Source organism: Podarcis filfolensis (genome assembly GCF_964270895.1).
Source record: "Podarcis filfolensis genome assembly, chromosome: 3".
NCBI lineage: Eukaryota > Metazoa > Chordata > Lepidosauria > Squamata > Lacertidae > Podarcis > Podarcis filfolensis.
Window position 1 is genome coordinate 55,159,479 of NC_139606.1, and position 22,412 is coordinate 55,181,890.

Sequence of the window (22,412 nt, forward strand, 5' to 3'; positions counted from 1 at the left end):
CAAGAAGGCTGATCGCCGAAGAATTGATGCTTTTGAATTATGGTGCTGGAGGAGACTCTTGAGAGTCCCATGGACTGCAAGAAGATCAAACCTATCCATTCTGAAGGAAATCAGCCCTGAGTGCTCACTGGAAGGACAGATCCTGAAGCTGAGACTCCAATACTTTGGCCACCTCATGAGAAGAGAAGACTCCCTGAAAAGACCCTGATGTTGGGAAAGATGGAGGGCACAAGGAGAAGGGGACAACAGAGGACAAGATGGTTGGATGGTGTTCTCAAGGCTACCAGCATGAGTTTGACCAAGCTGCGGGAGGCAGTCGAGGACAGGGGTGCCTGGTGTGCTCTGGTCCATGGGGTCACGAAGAGTCGGACAAGACTAAACGACTAACCAACAATAATCCAGGTCAGTGTTCTTCAACCTTAGATTCCCAGATGCTGTTGGACTACAACCTTCTGTGTCTGTAGCAAGGTGCTATTGTGCTCGTGTCCTGCTTACAGGCCTCTCACAGGCATTGGGTTGGCCATTGTGAAAACTGGGTGCTGGACTAGATGGATGGGTCTCTGGTTTGATCCAGAAGGGTTCCTCTGTGGTGCTTAGTGGCTCACTTCAGCTCTGTGGTCTTTCAGCTAACCACAGGCTCTTCTGCCTCGCACACTTTCCTCTCATAACGCTGTGCATTTTTGTGCCAATTATAATAAAAGTCAATCCCCTCGCTTCCATTTCTTTGTCACTGGTGTACTGTGACAGAACTGAGTCGTTCAGCAACATCACTTCAAAATGGTTTTAAAATGCATTGACCAAAGCCAACCAAGTGTACAGGCTGGAACAACGAAGAAGTGCAGATAAAAACCACAGGACCCGACGTCCCCAAAAATGGCAAAGACAGTCATGCATTTTCCATTGAATCCCTAATGAAATCAAACAGGCCGATGAAAATATTTCAAATATCATTCCCTCCCAGCTCCTCCCAAGCCCCCATAGTCTCAGATGATTGCATTAATCCAATTGCCAGGGAAATCCAGATCTGATTCAAGAGGGTGATTATTAGTGGCCAATGATGTGCTGGACTATGCAAAATCAAATCGTCCTGCATCAATCATCATTTCCCTCTGCTTTCCTTGATCTGTTCTTTAACTTCTTGAAAGCATTGACGTGTGCCCTGTTAATAATGCCAAAGTCCTTTTAAGGTGCAGTAGGCGGAGAAATAACTGGGCAACAACTACCTCACTTTCGGTCACAGGTATCCCATTGTTAGGTAAGGTGATCATGAGGGCCATGGCGGGACAATTGCATGCATTCTCTGATGAAACTGGTTTTCTTCGGGACGCAGGACGCTGCCTTATACTGAGCCAGATCGTTGGTCTATCTAGTTCAGTACTGTCAACATTGGCTGGCAGCAGTTCTCCAGGATTTCAGGCAGGGAACATTCTCTATTTCTTGACCCATTTCCATCCAGGTCAAGGCCTGCTTATTACCCAGGGCTTTTTTTCAGCCGAAACTCATTTCTGGCACCTCTCAGGTAGGCGGCATTGCCATTATAAAAGAACAAGGGAGGTGTTTGTGGTGAGTTCCAGCACCTCTTTTTTCTAGAAAAATAGCACTGATGGTATCCTTGGCAAGCTGTGTCTTGGGGGCACTACTGTACAGTCGCTCCACTCCTATATTTGAGGTCCCTTTCAGAGAATAGCATTGGATGGTTACTTGGGAGGGGCATGGCAGTTGTATGGTGTCACATGGTTGCATACTGTCTCTGATGCTGTTTAACATTAATAATAATTGTATAATTCCCTTCATCCCAGGGTGGTTCACAAAAGAGAATGTGAAAACAAAATACATAATAAAACAAAAAGAAACCACAAACACATTTAAAAAGCCACAGAGCAGTCATTAAAACCCTGAGAGCAGTCATTAAGAATTTTGAGCCTCCATTTCTCTGTAACATCTGCACTCCCACATGGAACCCCAGCTAGTAATCTGGCCATTGCATTTTACACAGATGGAAGGTTCTGAGTCATCTCTATGGGTTGCCCCACAAAGAGTGCATTGCAATAGTCCAGTCCTCTCTGTCCAAAGGGGGCTGTAGTTGTCAGGTGCAGCTGGAAAAAGGCACTTGTAGCCACTGAGGCCACCTGAGCCTCCAGTGACTGTGTTGAATCCAGGAGCACCCCCAAGCTGACCCTTCCAGGGGAGAACCACCCTTCCAGCTTGGTGAAAACAGCATACATTAGGTAAGGAAAAAACACTTTGCAAAAATGTGTCTATTAGGCACAACTGCGCACAAAGCCGTTGCACACCAAAACACTGCTGAATTTTTATGAGGATGTGTTTTTTTGTTTTTAATCACATATAGATGTGGAAATGGAATTGAATAATGAGAAACTGAGAGAAACCGAAACTGACAGATTTGGCCATTGCTAACTAGTAGGCACACGGCTTGGAAAGGATGCCATCATATACCCACTTTCCTGGGAGTAAGCTACACTGTACTCAGTGGATTTCTTCTGAGTAGGCAAGCACTGGAATGCAGCAGTACATTGTTGCACTACAGACAAGCCTTTTGTACAAGAGCCCTTCAAAAATTCAAAATGAAATATTCCCCACCCACACAATTGACATAGTTTGAGCAGAGAAGCTTGGAGAATTGGTGCTCTTTTCATTTCCCCTGATGAAGAGCCAAAGAACTGGCTGAGGGAAATCGTGCATTAGCATTTGGCGGTGCCCTTTGGTCCCCTTATTAACACTCTCTCAGCCCCGCCACGGAAAGGCCAGCACACCCTGCCCTGTTTACCTTGCTCTAAGCACTTCTGCAATGTTTTCTTCTCTTGCACCAGACTCTTTGGCAGTATGAGTCATTTTATACTTACAGCAATTTTCTGCTGAAAGCTTAATGAGTGCAAAAGGGCACTTTAGACTTACAAACATCATAAGGCAAAAATAAGCGCTGTGTGGAAGCAAGGCAAATTAAAAACAACCAGCCAACCCCCTCTCAAATAAAAATAGACAGATCACAAGGCAGAAAAGTGATGGTGGTGAGATGTACAAAAAGAAAGAGAAATTCTGGATGGCTCGCAATGATCCCTGGACTCCATTTACAGCTGCAATGTATTTTTAAAAAAATTAAATGATATTTCTAAATGCACTCTTAAGCCTTAAGGTATTTGTAATGGGCCTGAGACATAATGAAGCACATTGTTGCTTTGACCCATGCAATGTGAAATTGTTTCAAAAAATACATTCACTGCTACTGGCTAGAAAATTTCTAATGTTCTGAAACCTCTTGAGAAGTCCTCAGTTTGTATTTGGATTAAGGCCCAGAAGGTAGATCTCAATCTCCTGGTAGCTCTCTGGCTGATTTGCATTAGATTGGCAAGGAGTGTTGGCTCTCACTTTTTAAAATCTGGCTTCCAGTTTGCTACCAGGCTATGTTCAAGGTGCCAGTTTTGGTGTGTAGCTTGAGATGAGGATACCAGATAGATCATCTCACTCTGTATTTACCCAGCTGATCATATGAAGATAGCTCAAGGTAGCTATTGGTGTGGAAGCACAGTTCAATTCTGATACTCAAAACAAATACCTGGGCTCATTCTCTGTCTTTTGCAGCAGGCTCTTATTGGTGGATCTTGGGATTCTGCAAAATAATAATAATAACAATGAAGTAGTTTCCACAAGCCTGAAACCTGGCCACCCATGTGCTAGTCACTGATCACAAAAGATCCATAAGAGCAGCTGGTTGACATTCTACCATTATAACCCTTCAACACTGTACCTATTTTCATTCCCCTCTGGTCTCCCACTCCACCTGCCACACAGCTTTCCCCTCGATGTTATTTATGTAGGGTGTCTTTATTAAGTATATGTGCCAAGAGTAGGAGGAATTCCTGCTTCCTTTTTCTATCATACTCTGTGATTGCTTTGGGGAGACTTGTTCCATCAATAATTCTTTCCAGCTTTCTTGATTGACCATAGGTATTGCTTATTGAAAAGTCACCCAGTGAAGGGTGGTATTGGATTTGGCCAGACTTCTGGCAGCACATATATTATGTTTGAATTCCCAAGCAGTCTGTGAAAAACATTTTGGGGTGGTGGAGGAATCACACTTTGGGAATTGGTTTTCCATAATACCTTTTTCCAAGTCCCTGTGCATATGAGTAAAATAGTAACTCCTTATTGGGGAAGAACAAATTTTTGAAAGTCATTCATTCCTTGTATTAAATGGATTTGTATCCTAACAGATGTTAAGAAGTTAGAGATGCTGGCATGAGTTAATTTACAATCAGAATTACGTAAAACCGAAGCCTTGAGTATTTTGGAAAGAAAACCAGGAGGTGGCAGCATAATGCTATCTTTTTGCCTAGTTTGTTTGTTTATTTATTTATTTATTTATTTATTTATTTATAAATAATGTTAATATTGCAAACAGCAAAAAGAAAAAGGAAATAAAAGAAAAACTGTCAGCTCACATTAGCAATAAAAAACAACAACCCATCAATTTTGGCTGAAGCATATATATTAATATAAGCAGTTTTGATCTCCAAACAACGTGATTTATGATGATAAATCCGTTCAAATGTAGAAAGGGCAGTGAGAGCTTCAAACCACTGAGTCATGGATGGTGGGCGTTTATCCTTCCAGCCTTCAAGTGTCAGTCTCTTTGCAATCATAAGAGCTTGCAGGATTCATGGTGCTAGTTCCCACATCACAGCAATATATTGTCTGCGAACATCCACAGGATTTCCTCCACCACACCACACCCCCCATGCAAAGTTAATATGGACAACAATTTCTGACCAGGAAAAAGGCACCGCAGGACATACCCACATCAAATGCCTTCAGCGAATAATAGAATACTCACAACAGCAAACGTGGGTGTCAACCCCTCCCTTCCCAGTATGTAGTTCTTATTAGTATAGCTATATTTAGTCTTGTTTCACAATGGGGTAAAATACCTAATCATAAACTAGTTTACTTTTGGTGATTAGAATAAAAATTCTTAAGAACTTTGTGCATGCAAATGACCATGGCTGTCTTTCCTCTAGCTACCTAAATAACATGCCATTCACTTGTTCTCAAAGATAGTTCTAGCATTTTCAAGTTTGCGTGCATGCCTGAAACTACTTTGGCCTTTTTTTTTTTTTTTGCAATTTGCTTTATTAAGTAAAGCAAAAGAACATTTTTTAAAAAAAGTATTTTATTGCTTTTTCACATATAACAAACATTTTATAAAATACAATAAATAGCAATAATAGCAGCTAAACCAGGCACAGGCAAACTCGGTCCTCCAGATGTTTTGGGACTACAACTTCCATCATCCCTAGCTAACAGGACCAGTGGTCAGGGATGATGGGAGTTGTACTCCCAAAACATCTGGAGGGCCGAGTTTGCCTATGCCTGAGCTAAGCCCTGAATCTTGAGGTAAAGCGGGATGCCTTGGAGATATTTAGGACTTTTCCGCAGCAAAGTGGCATCTCTGCAAGGTGGTTATGAGCTGAAGCAGTAACTCCAGAAGCGTTTTGTGGCACCTTGGTGATCCACACATTAAAAAAAATACGCTGCAGACAAAGTCTGCTGAAAGCAAAAAGCACTGGGTTGTATCCAAAGCATCACTAAGTCAAGGTCCCATCAGTGCAAGTACCGGTATTTCCATTTGTGCAATGGGACTTCCCCTGCTTGCCCCCTAAATCTGTCCTAGGGAACAGATTAGGGGAGGGTGTGGGGCATGCAGGAAAGAGGAGGAGAGGTGGGACAAATCCTGTTGTGTAAGTGGAAATCCTCGTGCTAATGGGACACATTACTGTAGTTGAATACCACCCAGGAACTCTAAGCTTACCATAACACCCAGGATAGGAAGATGGGAGAAGGATGAATAAGCATCACAGCGAGGATGGGGCACAGAGGAAAAGGTCCATTGTGATTGACGGGTCCAGCTTGTAATGGAAGGAAATTCTTTACTTCTGTTCACCAATCCCTGGGCTTCGAGTGGAAGAAGTTTTGCAAGAGGAAAACCTTTGTCATTAAGCTTAGGGACAACATCATAATGTAAAGCAAGGAGAGATGGTTCTTTTATGACTGACAAGTCTAGCTTGTAACTGGAGAGAACGATTTTTACCCCCTGGTATAGGTTCTTTTTGTTCTTCCTATCCCACATCCAACTTTATAGATGTCTAGTACGAAAGTCCTCTGGACCACTTGTCAGCAATTTGGCAGGTTTCTTGCTCCGGGGACCTCTCTCGTGCCTTCAATTTTCAGACCAATTGCCCACGAAACATTATATCCACTTTGGAGGGGCTATGATGCTTGCAAATTTAATCAACTTCTGTCAAAAGCTTAGGCAAGGTTATGACCATTGTTTGATTTCCCCATTGAGAATGGCAGTGGAAGGGAATCAAGTGGACTTGGACCCCTGGGTCGAATTGAGCAGCCTTTGTATTGGCTTGAGCTGAATTGCGTTATGAAGTGCCAAATTCACATCCCAATATATATAAGGCACTTGTTTAAACTGAGCAATCTGATCCAGTCCTAACACCAAAGATCAGTAACGATGACAACAATTGCAATTATACAATCAAGATATTGTACATGCTGGGGCCCCCAGCTCCCCGATTTGAAGGACAAGCCAACCTCAACGAAGCCTGTTTACGTCTCATTGATTTCATCATCACGTGCTTCACTCTCTCACCAGTTGTACTTAATGGGTCTTCCCTTTGGCTAGATTGTGTCATCTTCCTTGCTTTTAATGTTCACAGTTCTAATTCAGGAGAATGATCAAGAACCCGTTCTTCATGAAGAGTTATAAAACTTCTTCCAAATTAGGGTACCCATGTGTTGCGTGTTATAGAGGACAACTTGACTCTTCTGCTTGAAGTGCTGTCCAGTCCAAGTCTGCTTTAAAGATAAAGCACCGTAAGAAGGGAGAGCAGAAGGGGCCTTGAAGTTGCCTGTCAACAGTTAGCACCAGGACTGATTACAGGCTTCCCCACTGTAGCGGGATATACTATTTGTTTAAATGATAGTAAATCTTTTTTAAAAAAAAAAATTATAACATACATTAGCATATTCAAATTTTATGTGAAATCAACCTTCTTCTGCCCTCTTTTCTTTTCTGAAGCATTCTTTCTATTATAATGACTGCTCTTTTTCATGTGGAGGAGTGCCTGTCAGCATTGCCTAGGAAGGAAAGCCATACTTTTCCGGATATATCCTCCTTTTCTTGCAACTGGAAAGTCCCTATTTTTCATTTCCAAAGGAGATCTGTTTCTGTGCTCAAGGGCTCACTGCATGGCCTTGGCCCCAGCTGCTGCCTTTCAGCCTCGCCTACCTCACAGGATTGTTGTGAGGATTAAATGGGGAGGAGAGCCATGTATACTACAACCCTTAGCTCCTGGAAGGAAAAGGGGAGATGTAAAGGCAATAAATGAACAATCACCTTTTGCAGATTCCTATATCACAACCTTCCCAGAATCTGTTTACCTCTCCATCTGTTGTTAGTTTGCAAGAACTAGGCTTGCCTTTCTGCTTTTGTCGTAGCTTGAGCCTCTGCTGCTGCTATTGACAACGTGAGCTAGATGTTTGCTGAGGCAGGCCAAGTTGGAGGAAGGACTGTGCCGTCTGATTCCTCAGGAGGCTGAAGAGAAATTTCATGCCATCACATTATTTTTTCCTAATCAAACACTCTAACAAGATTAATCTAAATGGTTCCATCAATTCCTTTTGGTGTTTTAAAACAAAGCCTAATTATAATTTCAGATTTCTGAGTCCTCAGAAATTAGATCAGATCAATATTTTCCTGCAAGTGTTTGAAAGTCTGACTCAATTTAAATTTCTACTTTTCCTGTCTGGTAATCGTTCAGCTTTGTTTACTCCTAAATGAGCAGTTTTCCTCTCTTCCTCTGCAGTATTTTATCTGTCCCCCTCTTCTTCTGTAATTAAATATTTGTAACCAGTGCTGTGTTGTAATCCTGATAGGCAATGTACCACAAAAAAATTGCTTCAGGTAAAGAGAGATTCAGTTAAACTATTCTTTTGAGAGCTTCCATCCCTGTTTTCCAAGGATTACCCATAGCAACATAGGAGGCTGCCATATAACAAATCATACCATTGGTCCATCTTGCTTAGTATTGTCTGCTCTGACTTGCAGTGGCTCTTCAGGGTTTCAGGCAGGAGGCCTTTTCAGTCCAGCCCAACCTGGAGATGCCAGGGATTGAACCTGGGACCTTCTGCATGCAAGGCGGTTGCTCTTACAATAGGCCACAGTGCTTCCCTAGTAGTATACTACTATTACTACTACTATTATAGCTTCCTCTGATAGACCATGTTAATTACTGAAAATATATTGCTTATCATGAAGTCCAGGGAGAAATGTGGCAGTAGTTACTTTACAATGCATGCCAATTCTGAAGATGTTGAGGAGACAAATGTTTAGGACTAGCCTGCTTTAAGATGAAACTTCATGAAAAGTAGCAAGTGGAACCTCTGTGGGTCGGGGAAGAGGTTAGGCCCTATTGACCCCTGTGTTTAATAGGGAATGTCCTGCTGACAGCAGTGAAGGGACTGATGCAGTAAAATAGCCTTATTAGCAACAGGGATCATCTGGTAATTATGAACGAGGAGAAAGAGATTGATTTTGATCTGTTATAACTAAAAACGTGGTGTTTAGAACCAATAAACTGGCCATGGTGTAGATGAAACCAAGGAATAATCGCATGTGTGAACTGCAACACAGCACAAAGTGTTTCTCCTTTGCCATTTGGTTACTCAAGGTTCTGTAAGGTTCCTTCTTGTTTCAGTGGAGGCTGGTCCATCAGGACTGCCCCATCAACCTCAGTCTACAGTCGGCCAGTCCTCATCTGGCCTCATAATTTCAACTTGTCCAGGGGCCATCACTGAATGTCCATGTTCTCCTCCTTGGTCTCAGTGCTGCCATTGTGGAAGAAGGATGGAGATACAACTAAAAGTGGTTTGCTCCCCTTCTCATTTGCTCTGGCTGCCCGAATTCTGTCCCATCAGTCCCATGGGCACCAGCCATGGCTTTCTTCTCTCCTATATGGTTTTATTTTATAGAAATATGAACTGTTTTGTTCCGGAGCAGGGGCCAAACCACTTATTTCACAGCAGGGCCAATGATGTCGTCTTTTGGGCACTATTTGCCAATCATCCGAAGGCCAAATAAGTAAGCTTTTCTCAAAGAGCCTTTCACCAAAAAAAGGTAAGTTGAGGAAGAGGGAGGTTACATTCACATGCATGGCTAAGGATTAAACTGCTACCTTAGGATAGTGCCAGAATTCTTTTATTATGACCAACCAGAACGTCACAAAATAGTGAATAAGCATTTGAGTTCATCCAGATTGGATGGTAAGCAAAAGGGTTGTGGGTATAAGGGGTGGGGAATTGGTTTGGTATTGAAACCAGGGTGTCTGCCGTATTCAAAACCTTATTTTTGCAATACAGTGGTACCTCAGGTTAAGTACTTAATTCGTTCCGGAGGTCCGTTCTTAACCTGAAACTGTTAACCTGAAGCACTATTTCCAGGTTAGCAGAGTCTGTAACCTGAAGTGTATGTAACCCGAGGTACCACTGTACAGCCTTAGAAAAGATTCTGCCCTTCAGAGATTACCACTACATTGCTGAATATGAAGCATGACTTCTTCAGATCATACTGTACTTCCAGGGGAGGGGACTTAAAGTGACGCCCTCCTAAGTTACACAAACATTCTCACTGTGCAAATAAATGTGCATGTTTTGAAAGCGCCTGCAGTATTTTATTGCTTGATTAATAACATTTTAGCCATATAAATAAAGTGGCATTTGCAACGGAACGTGAATGTGAGAATGTTGGGGGATATAACCCAACGAGGAGCTCTGCCTCCCTTCACATCTGTTCCTCTATTTGTTCAATTTGCATTTTTAAATTAATTCCATTATTCTTATGGAGCCCCAGCCTTCTCTCCTGTCCTTTCAGCATCTGTCCCCGTGACACCTTCCTTGATTCCAAACCCTGAGAAATAAAAGCAGCTCTGCGAACCAGCTGGTAGGAGAGAGCCCTGTAGCTGCCCTCTGATTCCCATGTGGCTCCCCTGAGCGATGTTCTTTTGAAATACTAACAGCATCTCTGGGCTGCTCCAGATACTTGATTAAACTCAGCCTTTCTAGTCAACAGCTGAAAGGGACAGCATCTTTAATAATTTCTTTAATTCCTTTTTGGCTGGGAAAGTGTAAAAATCAAAGTCCACCAAGTTTTTCTTCCCCAGGGAGAGCTCAAGCTTTTTATTTTATTTTGAAATTGCTCCATGAAAATAGTAAGAAAACTTCTCTCTCTCTCTCTCTCTCTCTCTCTCTCTCTCTCTGTGTGTGTGTGTGTGTGTGTAAAAAATAGGAAATCCATAACAGCTGTCCAAGGATTAAGAAACAGCGGGAGGTGCCAGGAGTGTGCTACAGCTTGGAAAATTCATAATAATAATAATCATTATTAGGATTCCTAAAGTGTCCAAGAGTGTTCAGAGCAATTACTTGCTTTATTTAAACATTTTTCATCCCATCCTTCAGCACAAGCGCTCTCAGAGCAGCTAACAAATCCAAAGGTCCTCCTCTGCCCCTTTTATTCTCACGACAGCCCTGTGAGGTGGGTCAGAATGAAAGTCGGTGAAGGGCAGGTAATAAATAAATTAACAACAACAAAGCTCAGGGATGATGAGATCTGGAATCCAGAAAACCTGAGGTGCTTCAGGTTTCCCATAATCTCACTGTTTGCTTCTGAGAAGCTCCATTCTTGTACGTTTAGTGGGATGGATGTGGCACTCTGTATTTGGAACAGGTCTTTTTTGATACACAGGCTAAATAGAGGCATTGAACTGTTTTTAATGAATTTTTCACCTTCCCTGCTCCTTCCAGTGAGCAAGGTTTTTAAACAGCTGCAGGGTTGTTGCCCTTGCTGTGACTGAAACTTACATACCGAGTCTTTCATTTGCTCCCCTGAATTTAGCTTTTGAGGAGTGAGAAGGTCTCTTTCATCTCCCTTCATTGTTGGATCTGTAAAATGTGCAGACCCAGGTTCTGTTTGGTTTTTGAAATGTTAATTCATTACTTCTCACTTTCTGTTCTCTTTTCTTTGTTGGTTATTTCATGCAACATTTGTCTGGATGTAGCTTGGGGGTGAGTCTCAGTGTCTCTTCACTGTGCTAACATTTGAGAAACCAACAGAGTATTGAGCTTAATAGTGGAGATCACCTTGGTTCTGCTCACTGAGAACTCCTGAAATGGGCCCATTGGAGAGAGGTGCAGAAATCATCATAATACAGTGGTACCTCAGGTTAAGAACTTAATTCGTTCTGGAGGTCCGTTATTAACCTGAAACTGTTCTTAACCTGAAGCACCACTTTAGCTAATGGGGCCTCCCGCTGCCGCTGCATTGCAGCTGCACGATTTCTGTTCTCATCCTGAAGCAAAGTTCTTAACCCAAAGTACTATTTCTGGGTTAACAGAGTCTGTAACCTGAAGCGTATGTAACCCGAGGTACCACTGTATTGTGAAACATCCTTGCAGCTGTTGAACAATCTCATTTGCACAAGTTGTTTATACCTTCTGCATTGGATGTCTTATGTTCAAAAGGCATGTCATTGTGTACTTTGCGGTATGCATCTAGGTTATTTCCACCCTTGGGTTTTTCAGAGTTTTGCCTTTCCCGTGTTGTAGCTCACTAGTGTGCTGGCCAGTACCTTCTAAGACAACTATTTAAAGTTACAGTGACCTTCCCTTAAAAATCCACAATGCACAAGGGAGTGGGATGTATTCTACATAGTGCTAACTTAAAGTCACTCAGCAGTATACTTGCTTTTTGGTGAAATATTTTGCACTAGTGGAACACCTTTGTACAAGAGAATGCAAGTTGCTGGTAACTTTGTCACACAATCATGAGATTCTTAAGGTACCCTGTGTTTTCAGATCCGAGAGTAAAAAATAATACGTGAATCTAGATAAATTTGGTATTAGTCAGAGGCTTAAGAAGAATTCTTTGCTCACTGTGTATCAGAGGTTTGGCAACTTGGGAATCAGAGCTGGAGGAAACATAACAATGAAAATACTAACAAGGGGAAAAAATGTTACCAGTTTCATAGTTCAGTCCTATGCAAGGTAGTTCAGAGGTCATTGTTGACTGTGCTCAGTTTCCTTCTAGGGGTGTATGTGTGTGTAGCTTAAGGGTCTTTTCACGCAAGGCTTAAATTTAACACAAGGCTGTGACTTCAGTTGACCTCTAATACAATTCTAAACTCATTTCAAGGCAAGTCAAGCTCTTTCAAAACAATTCTTGTCATTTCACAACAGCCCTAAACATCTATTGAGACTGATATAAAGGAGCAATCAACAAACAGTGATGAGATTTTGTAGTGTGTTTGCTTTTAAATTTGGAGCCTATCTTTCCAGGCAAGCATGAACGGCAGAAACAATACTGACCCCCACAAAACATGGGCGTAGCCAGGATTTTTGTTGGGGGGGGCAGGACTTGGTTGGAGCGGGCATACCCAATGTGATTAGCCAGTTGGTTAAGCATTTCTATTGTTTAACTTGATCGGGGGTGGGGGGGGGGAGAGCTGCTCCCCTGCCCCCCTGGCTACGCCCATGCCACAAAGCAAATTTTATTCGGTTGTGAGTTTTTTGGTGGGGGTGTCATTTCAACTTGCTTAAGAGGAATAGTTGTAGCCTCTTCTGCCCCAGGCTTCACACTGGAAGTTTTGGGAGCCATTTGAAGTACCATATATAATGTGTGCATGCGCCCCCCCAATTCTGCAACCAGAATCAAATGGCATGGGCACATTTGCACATACTTTTTGGTTATACTTTATTCTGCTTCTTCCCCCCAGAACACAGAACTCTAAGGAAAGCAGGAAGGCTGCTCCCCAAACACTGGCATTGCTCTGTCTTTGCTTTCTACATCATTCCTGTAGGATCAACTAAGCAGCCTTTTCAAGAGCAGGGCAGTGGTGTGCTGGCGTCTCTCACAAGACAGACTACCTGATCTCTCCAACCACTGTTCCTCACTATTATGCAAAGTATTTTCTTTAAGCAGTAGCAGAAAGTGTAGTTTGCAACTTTAAGGTCCATTTGGCCCACATCTGAATTTGAAAGTGTTTTGTATCATCAGCTCCAGCCAGCCCTACCAATTGTCCTGGATGGTGAGAGTTGTAGCCCAACAACGTTTGGAGGGCAACTGATTCCCCATCTCTGATGCAAATCTGACCTTTACACGAGGGAGGTGGCAGTACCTGTTGGTTAAACAAATGTATCCATCAAGTCTTGTGACTCAGCCCATCTCGATCTGGTGAGGAAGTTGGTGATAGATAAGCCCTTTCTTGATCCCATTTGATTCAGTTAGCCATACTTAGAGTAGACCCACTGATTTATATGTAACTCACTGGGAGATCTCCCAACTAACTAGAATGCTTGGGTTGAACTGAAAGAATCACATAGGGAGCTTCTTTTGTACATGTGCTGCTCAATGACACACTACAGAATATTTCAAAGGATTTCAGGGGATTTATTGATCTTACCTTTGGTCCAGAAGTCACAAATGCAAGGTTTGTTAAAAATCATATCCTTAGCTCATTGGTTTCTTATGCCTGAAAGGTAGGACGGCTGTTGTAGGAATCCTGTTGTAGGAATCTTTGCGAAATTATTAAATGAGAAGGCACTGCCATGTTCATCAAGACTCCCAAGCTCACATGAACGTTGGGATGATCTGAACTGAGACTACTCCACTAGAGGCCGATTGAGCTAACTGCTCAACAGCAGCTCTTTGTTCCCTATGATTCTAGTACGAATAGTGTCATATTGCTTCTTCCCATTTCCTAAGCTTAGGACCTTCCAATCATGTCACCAAATCTTGTAAGAATGGTGCTGTGCCTTGGGGAGAAGGGGTTGAATAGAATTGTAGAGTAGAAAGGGCTGCCAAGGGCCATATAGTCCAACCCTCTGCAATGCAGGAATTTCAACTAAAGCATCCATGACAGATGGCCATCCAACCTCTGCTTAAAAAGCAAGGAAGGAGAGTCCACAGAAAAGAAGCAACGTTGCCCCTCCACTGGTTTACTAGACTGACAGAGACTAATTGACAGCAGTGGTGCCTATTCCTTAAGGGAAAAAAATAGCAGGGCAGTAGACTACACACACATAGATATTAGCACATTATTGGGGGAGTGGCTTTATGGGGCACCAAAAATCACTTGGGCAAGGACTGGATATAGCTTGCAGGCTGCAGTTTAGCTACTTCTGGTTTAGTTGGTAAGTACTGCTCCTGCCAACCTAGTTCGAAAGCACGTCAAAAGGGCAAGTAGATAAATAGGTACCGCTCTGGCGGGAAGGTAAACGGTGTTTCCTTGCGCTGCTCTGGTTCGCCAGAAGCGGCTTAGTCATGCTGGCCACATGACCCAGAAGCTGTATGCCGGCTCCCTCAGCCAATAAAGCGAGATGAGCGCCGGAACCCCAGAGTCGTCCGCGACTGGACCTAACGGTCAGGGGTCCCTTTACCTTTACCTTACTGTAGTAGAAATAAATCTACAGAACCAGTTTTGGTTCATTACTTCCCATACAGCTATCCAGCATAACTTTTCCTCTTTACAGGAAATTTAACTCTTTCGGCACTTCAGTGAATGGAAAAAAATCCACCAAAATAAGAGGCTGTATTAAAAGACTTTATTCACAATAGATTTTTTTTGTTTTGTTTTACAAATATAGTTCTTAAAAAGTAAGCATTTTGTTCTCTTATAACTTCAGAGATTTCTATAAAGGTGGAAGAAAACTAAGTGGGATATGCAGAAATAATAATTAAAAAAATACACAATATGACCACACAAGTTTACTGAATCAACAAGGTGTCACTGGGTATCATAGAGCTGTCATATAAACAAACATGGACTTTAAATTTGCATTTCTCAGGATTTAATATATATTTAAACAACTGCAGTGTGATATGCTGAAGAGCAATATAAATTTAGACACTGTTGAAACAGGAAGAGACACTTTAAAAAAATTAAAAATTGCCTTAAATTACATATACAGTGGTCAGCATTAGCTCAGTCACCCATAGTTACTCCTACTGAATGTAAACACAGTGTTATTTCCAGCTTGATTGTGTGACAATTTCTAGGAAATACTAAAAGTTAATTCTGAAGCTATTTACACCACTGTAAATAATTTCAGGACTGTAGCTACAACTTTTTAAATGGTGATCACTCTGAAGTTTTATACTTTGGTGTTTTGTGTTAACATAAATTACTGCTTTGAAGATATAAAAACATGTTTCTCTTACACTTTGCAGTTCTACAGGGAGATACAATCTTCTTGTCTACTTACATCACTTTACAAAAAAGGTACATTATAGTGCAGCTTGTACATACAACCTGATTACTGTATGTTATAGAAACATTGTGCTCTTTCAAATAATAAGACCAATGAACAAAAAACTACCATAATCACAACTTCCCATAAAGAGAAATATGTAACTGATCAAAACACTTGTGTCAAATACATTAGGGAAAATAAACCTGGTGAAATAATCACTAAATTGCCTGCAAGAGGAAAATAAGAAATATCCAGTACAATTCCTGCTGCATTTATAAATTTCTATTTCAACTCTTTATAGTGACTGACAAAAAGGTTTCACAGAAGCACAGTAACCATTTCACACATTTGGCCAGGTTCCCCCAAAATGGCACCAGTTGGTTTTGATGAGGTCCACACTGGAAGATTGGCAACAAATAGGGGAGCAATCTATGCATTAGGCCAGGCATAGGGAGACTGGGCCCTCCAGATGTTTTGGGACTACAACTCCCACCATCCCTTGCTAACAGGACCAGTGGTCAGGGATGATGGGAGTTGTACTCCCAAAACATCTGGAGGGCCGAGTTTGCCTATGCCTGCATTAGGCAATAAAAGATGTCAACTGGACCTGATCCACTGACAAAATACTACTGTTAGAGAGTGTTGAAAAAAGGATTTCCTTTAAAGGCTTCTATCAGGACATTTCTGAGAAACAGGATGCTTAAGGTGTGGTGTATCCTGCCTAGAATATGGGGTTGGACTGAATATTATTTTTAACAATTCACTACATATGGCATTATACAGTTTGAGGGCTATAGGGTTTACTGAGCTTTGCTTAACCAGACAATACTTCTATGTATGAGCATCTGCTGAAAGCCCAGAAGAGCAAGTTACAAAGGGCTACTTAAGTTCAATGATGCCGTCTCTTGGAATGTTTAAAAGCCTATTAAACTGAACAGAAAACACTATCTGGATTGTGGCCTTTGAAAATCAGGACAATTTGTCTTAGCTATACATAGCAGATTATATCTCTACAGAACATTTTTTAAACAAAATGTTCCAGATTTATACGTGAAGAGAAGCAATCGATTGGCACAAAAAAGGGCGTGGTAATTCTACAAGACAGCCTGTTTAAAATGGAGGCTGGCAGGACTTCAGTCAGAAGGCAGAAATGGAATACTATATTAGAAAACTGCAAACCATACTAGGTAATCCAAGATCACTGCCATTTTTATTGGCTCAGTCTTAGAAGATGCCCTCTGCTTTTGGTTCTAACATTTATTCCTCATATCGGATCTCAAATGGGATAATTCACATTCTACTACGATGCCTCTGTGGGAGAATTTGCTCAAAAGATGGATTTCCCCCATTGACACTAGCTTCCACAGAAAGTAAGAGGGGTTCTTCCATTGAAGCTGTAACTTAAGCTTGGGAAATCATTTAAAAATATCATTAAAAATTAAAAAAAAAACTTATACAGTTAGCAACTTTCAAAAATTTGGTGACTCTGCAGCCCTACATTTAATTGGTGTCTTGCATTTGCTTTTCCATTTTAGGTTTTGAAGAACCAATTAACCTTAAAAACAGAGGTCTGCCAGTCAACATCAGCAGACTTACAGCATTCCAAGTTACCAGATGAGAACACCTGTATGGCTGAGTATATTTTGATCCTGTCCTCTTGCTTGTGTGTTGCATATATTTTCTTTATATGGCAGAAGCCACCACTATTTGCTTAAAAAATTAGAGAATTTAATTCCATTCTGCATTTAGACTTTGAATATACACACAATAGTGCTTTGGGTGATACAATAGGATGTTCTTTGTAGTTTGAAAAATGCATTATAGCCTGTGAGCTAGAAATAAACCAGAAGCTCCTTTCCCCTTCATTCCTTCAAAAGAAGGGGGGGGGGGGAGAGGATAAAATATGAAGTTTCTCATAACAGATAGTAAAGGGATGTTTAGATTTACCACAGTATTGATTTTCTACACGTCAGGCTATCCAACTATTTTCAAATAAAAATGTTTAACGTGAATAACATCTGAATTAATGTTTCACATAAATGAGTAAAGAAGTAAGCACACAGACACATAGCAGAAGAGCACAGCATATGAAAGGCTTCTTTTAATTTGTCTAACTGATTTTCTGGACTGTAAAGATGTTAGCAGAAGTCCAGAATCAGAAATGTGACACCGATTCTAGTTAAATAAAGGGAAAAAAAATGCTTGTATTTTCATTATTATACTTTATTATAGTGGTTCTTGTGATGGCTTAAAAATCCATACACCAACACCATATCCAATTACTTGAATATCAGTCTTGAATAATAATCAAGTTTTAGTATAGGAAAATTTGCTAGCCCACTCATTTGTAATAACCAGAGATTCATGTGTGCCAGCAACTCGCATGGTTTCCTCTGATTCTTCAGCTGCCATGCCTGATCTTAGAATATTTTTTTAAAAAAATTGGGATGGGTGAGTAGGGAATGAATGTAGCATGGAGAGGCACAGAAAGAGGAATCATACATAAATTTGGGGGGAATTATTGCTTGTGTTCTCTCACTATTCTACCAGATCGAAATATAAGAGATTTCATTCCTATGGCCTTCACAAATGCTGTGGCATAGCCCTGGGTAAATCTATTATACTGAAAGTTAGAATTGTGTAAAGCTGTTCATCAACACAGAAACTGATGCAGATTATCACCAGGTTTTTTAAATCTGTGGATCACTCATTTTATGCACCATTCCAAAAAGTCGTTCAGCTACCAAAGAGTTACCTGTGTTGAATCAAATCTGTGGTTCTCATATTTCTTAGCATAAAAAGGTTTGCAATAGATTAGAATAACAGTGTTGACCTGTTAAATCACAGGCACCTATGTGGCCAAGTAGCTTTACTATATTAATCACTAATTAAAGGCTATTCTGCTCAGAAAGGCATCCCAACTGGTAAACTGGAAAAAGCGGTGCTGTTTCATCCTCTGATTAGACTACTAACCACAGTTATTGAAAAAAATTGAGCTGTCTCAACCAACATTCCATTTCTGTCACTTTGATTAACACTGATTAATATGAGTACAATCTTTTTTAAAGCAAAGCGTTTAAAGAAGTAGTGGTTTGTTTCAATCTGTCAAATGTGAATGAAAGCTGAAATGTGGATTTCTATAGCATAGCACCTTCTCTTCCTACTTCCACAGCATTGTTCCTGGTATCTACCAAGTGTCACACAGTGGAATGTCTGAAATGGCAATCAACATACTTGCAACACTAGCCAGTCCTAGTCTCTAAGTGGGCTAAGGCTTAACACAAAGGATTTCACAGATCAACCCGTTTCTCATAAGAAATTACAAGTTTCAGGAGAAACCAGGTTGTGCCTTCAAATGCAAATCATGCTGAAACTTTGCAGTTTCAGCTTTTACAGAAGGTTTTGAGAATTGCAGTCTCAAATTGTTGTAGATAAGGGTAAGTTCAGATGGCAGCTACTATGCTCTTGGGTGTTGTGGCTTCTTGTGAAACCAAATACAGGAAAAGAAAAAAAAAGGGCCCTAAATTTACTTAAGTTGATTTGCAGTTATGTTCTAAAATTGTTATTAGATAAGGGTTTCAACATCTGGACTTTGCCTATCAAGAAAAGCCACAGTTTAACATAATAGTGCACACAGATGAGATGAAACTATTCTTATGAACAGAACACCTTCTAAAGTATTCAAATTACCAATTAATGATAGACCCGCATAAGAAGAGGCTGTCACAGTCAGATTTGTCTCTAGTAATAGACAAACCACATTAACATATATTAAAAAAGAAAAAGCTCTTCATACTTAATTCTTTATGGCTTTTTGCAACACAGCAAAGTATTACAGCTTAAAGCAGACATCTCCTCACAGAGGAGGAAAGGATTTTGCAGTCAAAAACAAAATGGAAAACAAGTAACATGCTGACCTCTGTATTCTATTTGGCCAGATGCATACTGCAGCCTAACAAAATCTAGAGATGACAAGTTACAATTCCTGTCAAAAGATAAATACGTTTAATTATAATTAATTACTTTAGGTCCCTTGTTAAATATTGTACGGGTAGACACCAGACTGCAAAAAATTGGTTCAAAACTAAAAAATGATGGAATTTTAATTACTACGTTGTGTGCCCCAAACAGAATTCAGCATTATTTTATTGGCTTTTTCTTTTTTCCTCCTCTTCTTTTTTCAGAACTGGTAGAGGGTGTGCCTCAGTGTTAAAGACCCAATGTTCAAACGGTAGAAGATCATCTTCAGAAAATAATAAATATAGATACCTGGCAAAAAGAAAAGGATATTTAATAAACTACAAAACTGGAAGGCTCACATAGAAATAATAATGGAATCATTTGTATCTCTCAAAACACCTAGATCAATAAAAGTGCAATATATCTTAAATGTGGCATAGTGGTTAGTGTTGGACTAGGACCTGGGAGAACAGGGTTCAAGCTTATTATGTGGACTTTGGCCAGTCTCTGTGCCTAAACTACCTCACTGGGTTGTTGCGAGGATAAAATGGGGCAAGGAAAAACCATGTCTGCCACCTGAGCTCCTTGGACAAAAGGTGGGATATAAATCTAATAAATAAAACAAAATATAAAGGAATAGCTAGAATAACACCTGACTGCATCTAAATTTTAGTTCCCTTTCTAAGCTCACATTTTTGTGTGAGCGCAAAGCAGCTTAGCACTCAAAATGACACATGGGGAGTGAAGAGATTTCCTCTAAGGAAACATGGAAATGCAGCTATGGGACTGTTTTGATCTCCAATATACAGATGCTCCAGAAGCTTAAATGGTGCTTAGAAAGCCCCTGTTGCCTCTGGAAGGGATGATATACAGAAGATCAGCCCTGATGGACCAGACCAAAGGCCCATATAGTTTCCATAGTTTTCACACAGATGCCAGATGATACTCAGTTGCTCCAGAGCCTCCCCTTCGAGAGCACGCAGCCCTCTTCTGTCCCTTCACAAATTATCTATTGGAAACACAGTATTTGTAATAAAGTATTTGTCCAGCCAGTGTTAACTATTCCTTTTAGGTGGGTAGCTTGCCAAATCCACTGCTCAATTTGCTCTGTGACACAGAAAGGAATAACTCCTTCATAAATCAAACCAGGCTCAACTATGAAAACTAGATTATTTTGCTGCACAGAACTACATTTCAGATAGTATTTAAGAATTAATGCTTAGGTGTTCAAGTTTGCTTCAAGAGACTTTTGAAATGGTCTCGCCTACCTGATTTGGAAGCACCTTTGCTTCCTTAACATTTCCTTGAGAAGTTCAGACTTCTGGAGAAAAGCAACTCCAGAATACGCTTCAGGTTACAGACTCCGCTAACCCAAAAATAGTGCTTCAGGTTAAGAACTTTGCTTCAGGATAAGAACAGAAATCGTGCTCTGGTGGCGCGGCAGCCCTATTAGCTAAAGTGGTGCTTCAGGTTAAGAACGGACCTCCGGAATGAATTAAGTACTGAGCCCGAGGTACCACTGTATATAGCACATAGCCAGAGTTCAAATTACTTCATAAATTCTCACTAATAATACTTATTATTCCCATGTTACAGAAAGTAGGGTTGGGTCAGAAAATGTAGAATTCAAGGTAACTAAGCAAATTTCTATTTGATATGAATTGAATCACAGGATTTTCTAGCACACCTGCTCTGCCAGTATTTGTTTATATCTTGACTTTCTTTCACTGAGCTTATAGCAGCATAAATGGTTCTCTCCTTCAGTCTATTCTCATAAAACACTGGGGGGTAAGTGGAGAAACAGGGATGGGTTCAATGCTCACGGTTGAGTGGGAATTTGACCATGGTTCTCCTAAGTCCTAGGTCCGACACTACCCACACGTCAGTTTTCAGAGGCACAGAACCAAATGACTGCAGTCTCACCCTTACTTGGAACCAATCTGCCTGATCACAGCCCTGGCGTTCCTGGTCACAGTTACATTTCTTTGTGCTTGTCTGAACTGACATGCTTGCTGAAGACATCAGCAGTACCCCCTGAAGCCCCCTGCTTCTATTCTGGCCCCGAACAGCATTTCCACGCAATTCTTTGCCAAAAAAACCAGAACTAATTTTCTCCACCACACACCAAGATTATGTGCAACACTCCCATCTGTTAAAATACTATGGTACTTCAGTAAACAGACCAGTAAACAGACCATCTTGTCTTTGAAAGCGATAACCTGCTTGCTTCTCCTGGTTCTGACTCCCCATATTCCCATACCCCTTTTTGGTTCCGTTGCCCTGTACGCCAGCCCATACAAAGATTAATGACTCTTAGCTCTTCAACTTTTAAACTGAAGGGTTTCGATTGCTTACTTGAGGGTTTCTGAAAGGAAGAAACTCTGCTGCACATCATCATGGGTTTGACGGTTGCTGTAAACATCCCTAACACCAGAATAGCCGCCATCTACTCTGCAGTATTTTTCCAATGCCTGAATTTAAAGAAAGGAAAAGAGGAGTTTGATATTTTATAACTTACACCCTGCGCTTTAATGTAAAACATCTTCAGGGCACCTAATAGCACAAAGTTAAAAATTTAAACGATATAAAATAGCACAATTAAACATCAGCATCACAACAAATGTAAAACAACTGCCCAACTGAAGCCAATAAGACCAGTTAATGATTACTATTTAAAGTCTCATTGATTTTGAGCCATTTAACACACAACTTCAAAATGGAGTCCTCAAATTCACTACACTGTAGTTTTTTCAAAGGGATACAGTTCCTGAACTCGAAGGACATGCAGAGTAGAAAAACTGCCCTCTTTATTCCACACCTAGACAAAGCTCCTATTGTATTGATGTGTTTCCCAGCTCACCAACCATTCTGATGGAAGTTGAAGATACTGAAAGATACTGGGCACAGTATGACTTGGGACCTAAATACTTGAAGTTATCCTGGAATCTGCTGATGGGGCCCTACTGAGAAGTGCACCAGTGAGTGATTGCAGCTGCTGTTACTATTATGGTTTTACCATTTCAATATTTGTCTGGTGTTCATGTTTTGATATTTATGATTACAGTTGCATTGAAGTTTATATTTGGCTGTGGTATTTGCCATGTAATTACTATATATTGCTTTGG

General features: G+C 40.8%; 1 protein-coding gene across 2 annotated transcripts in view; it reads right to left on the reverse strand.

The window, feature by feature from the left end:
• Window positions 1-14,665: 14,665 nt before the first annotated feature.
• Window positions 14,666-22,412, reverse strand: part of MAN1A1 (mannosidase alpha class 1A member 1) — a gene marked incomplete at its 5' end in the record, with an annotated part of 52,576 nt that continues 44,829 nt past the window's right edge. Inside the window, 3 exons of one of the 2 annotated variants that reach the window (XR_014546891.1) lie at window positions 14,666-15,813; window positions 15,868-19,596; window positions 21,643-21,758. Coding sequence is in view for 1 of the 2 variants with exons in the window: in XM_083608561.1 (XP_083464687.1) it covers window positions 19,473-19,596; window positions 21,643-21,758 (240 nt within the window). Of the gene's footprint in view, window positions 19,597-21,642; window positions 21,759-22,412 lie in introns of both variants that reach the window. The other variant, XM_083608561.1, reaches the window with a different exon arrangement.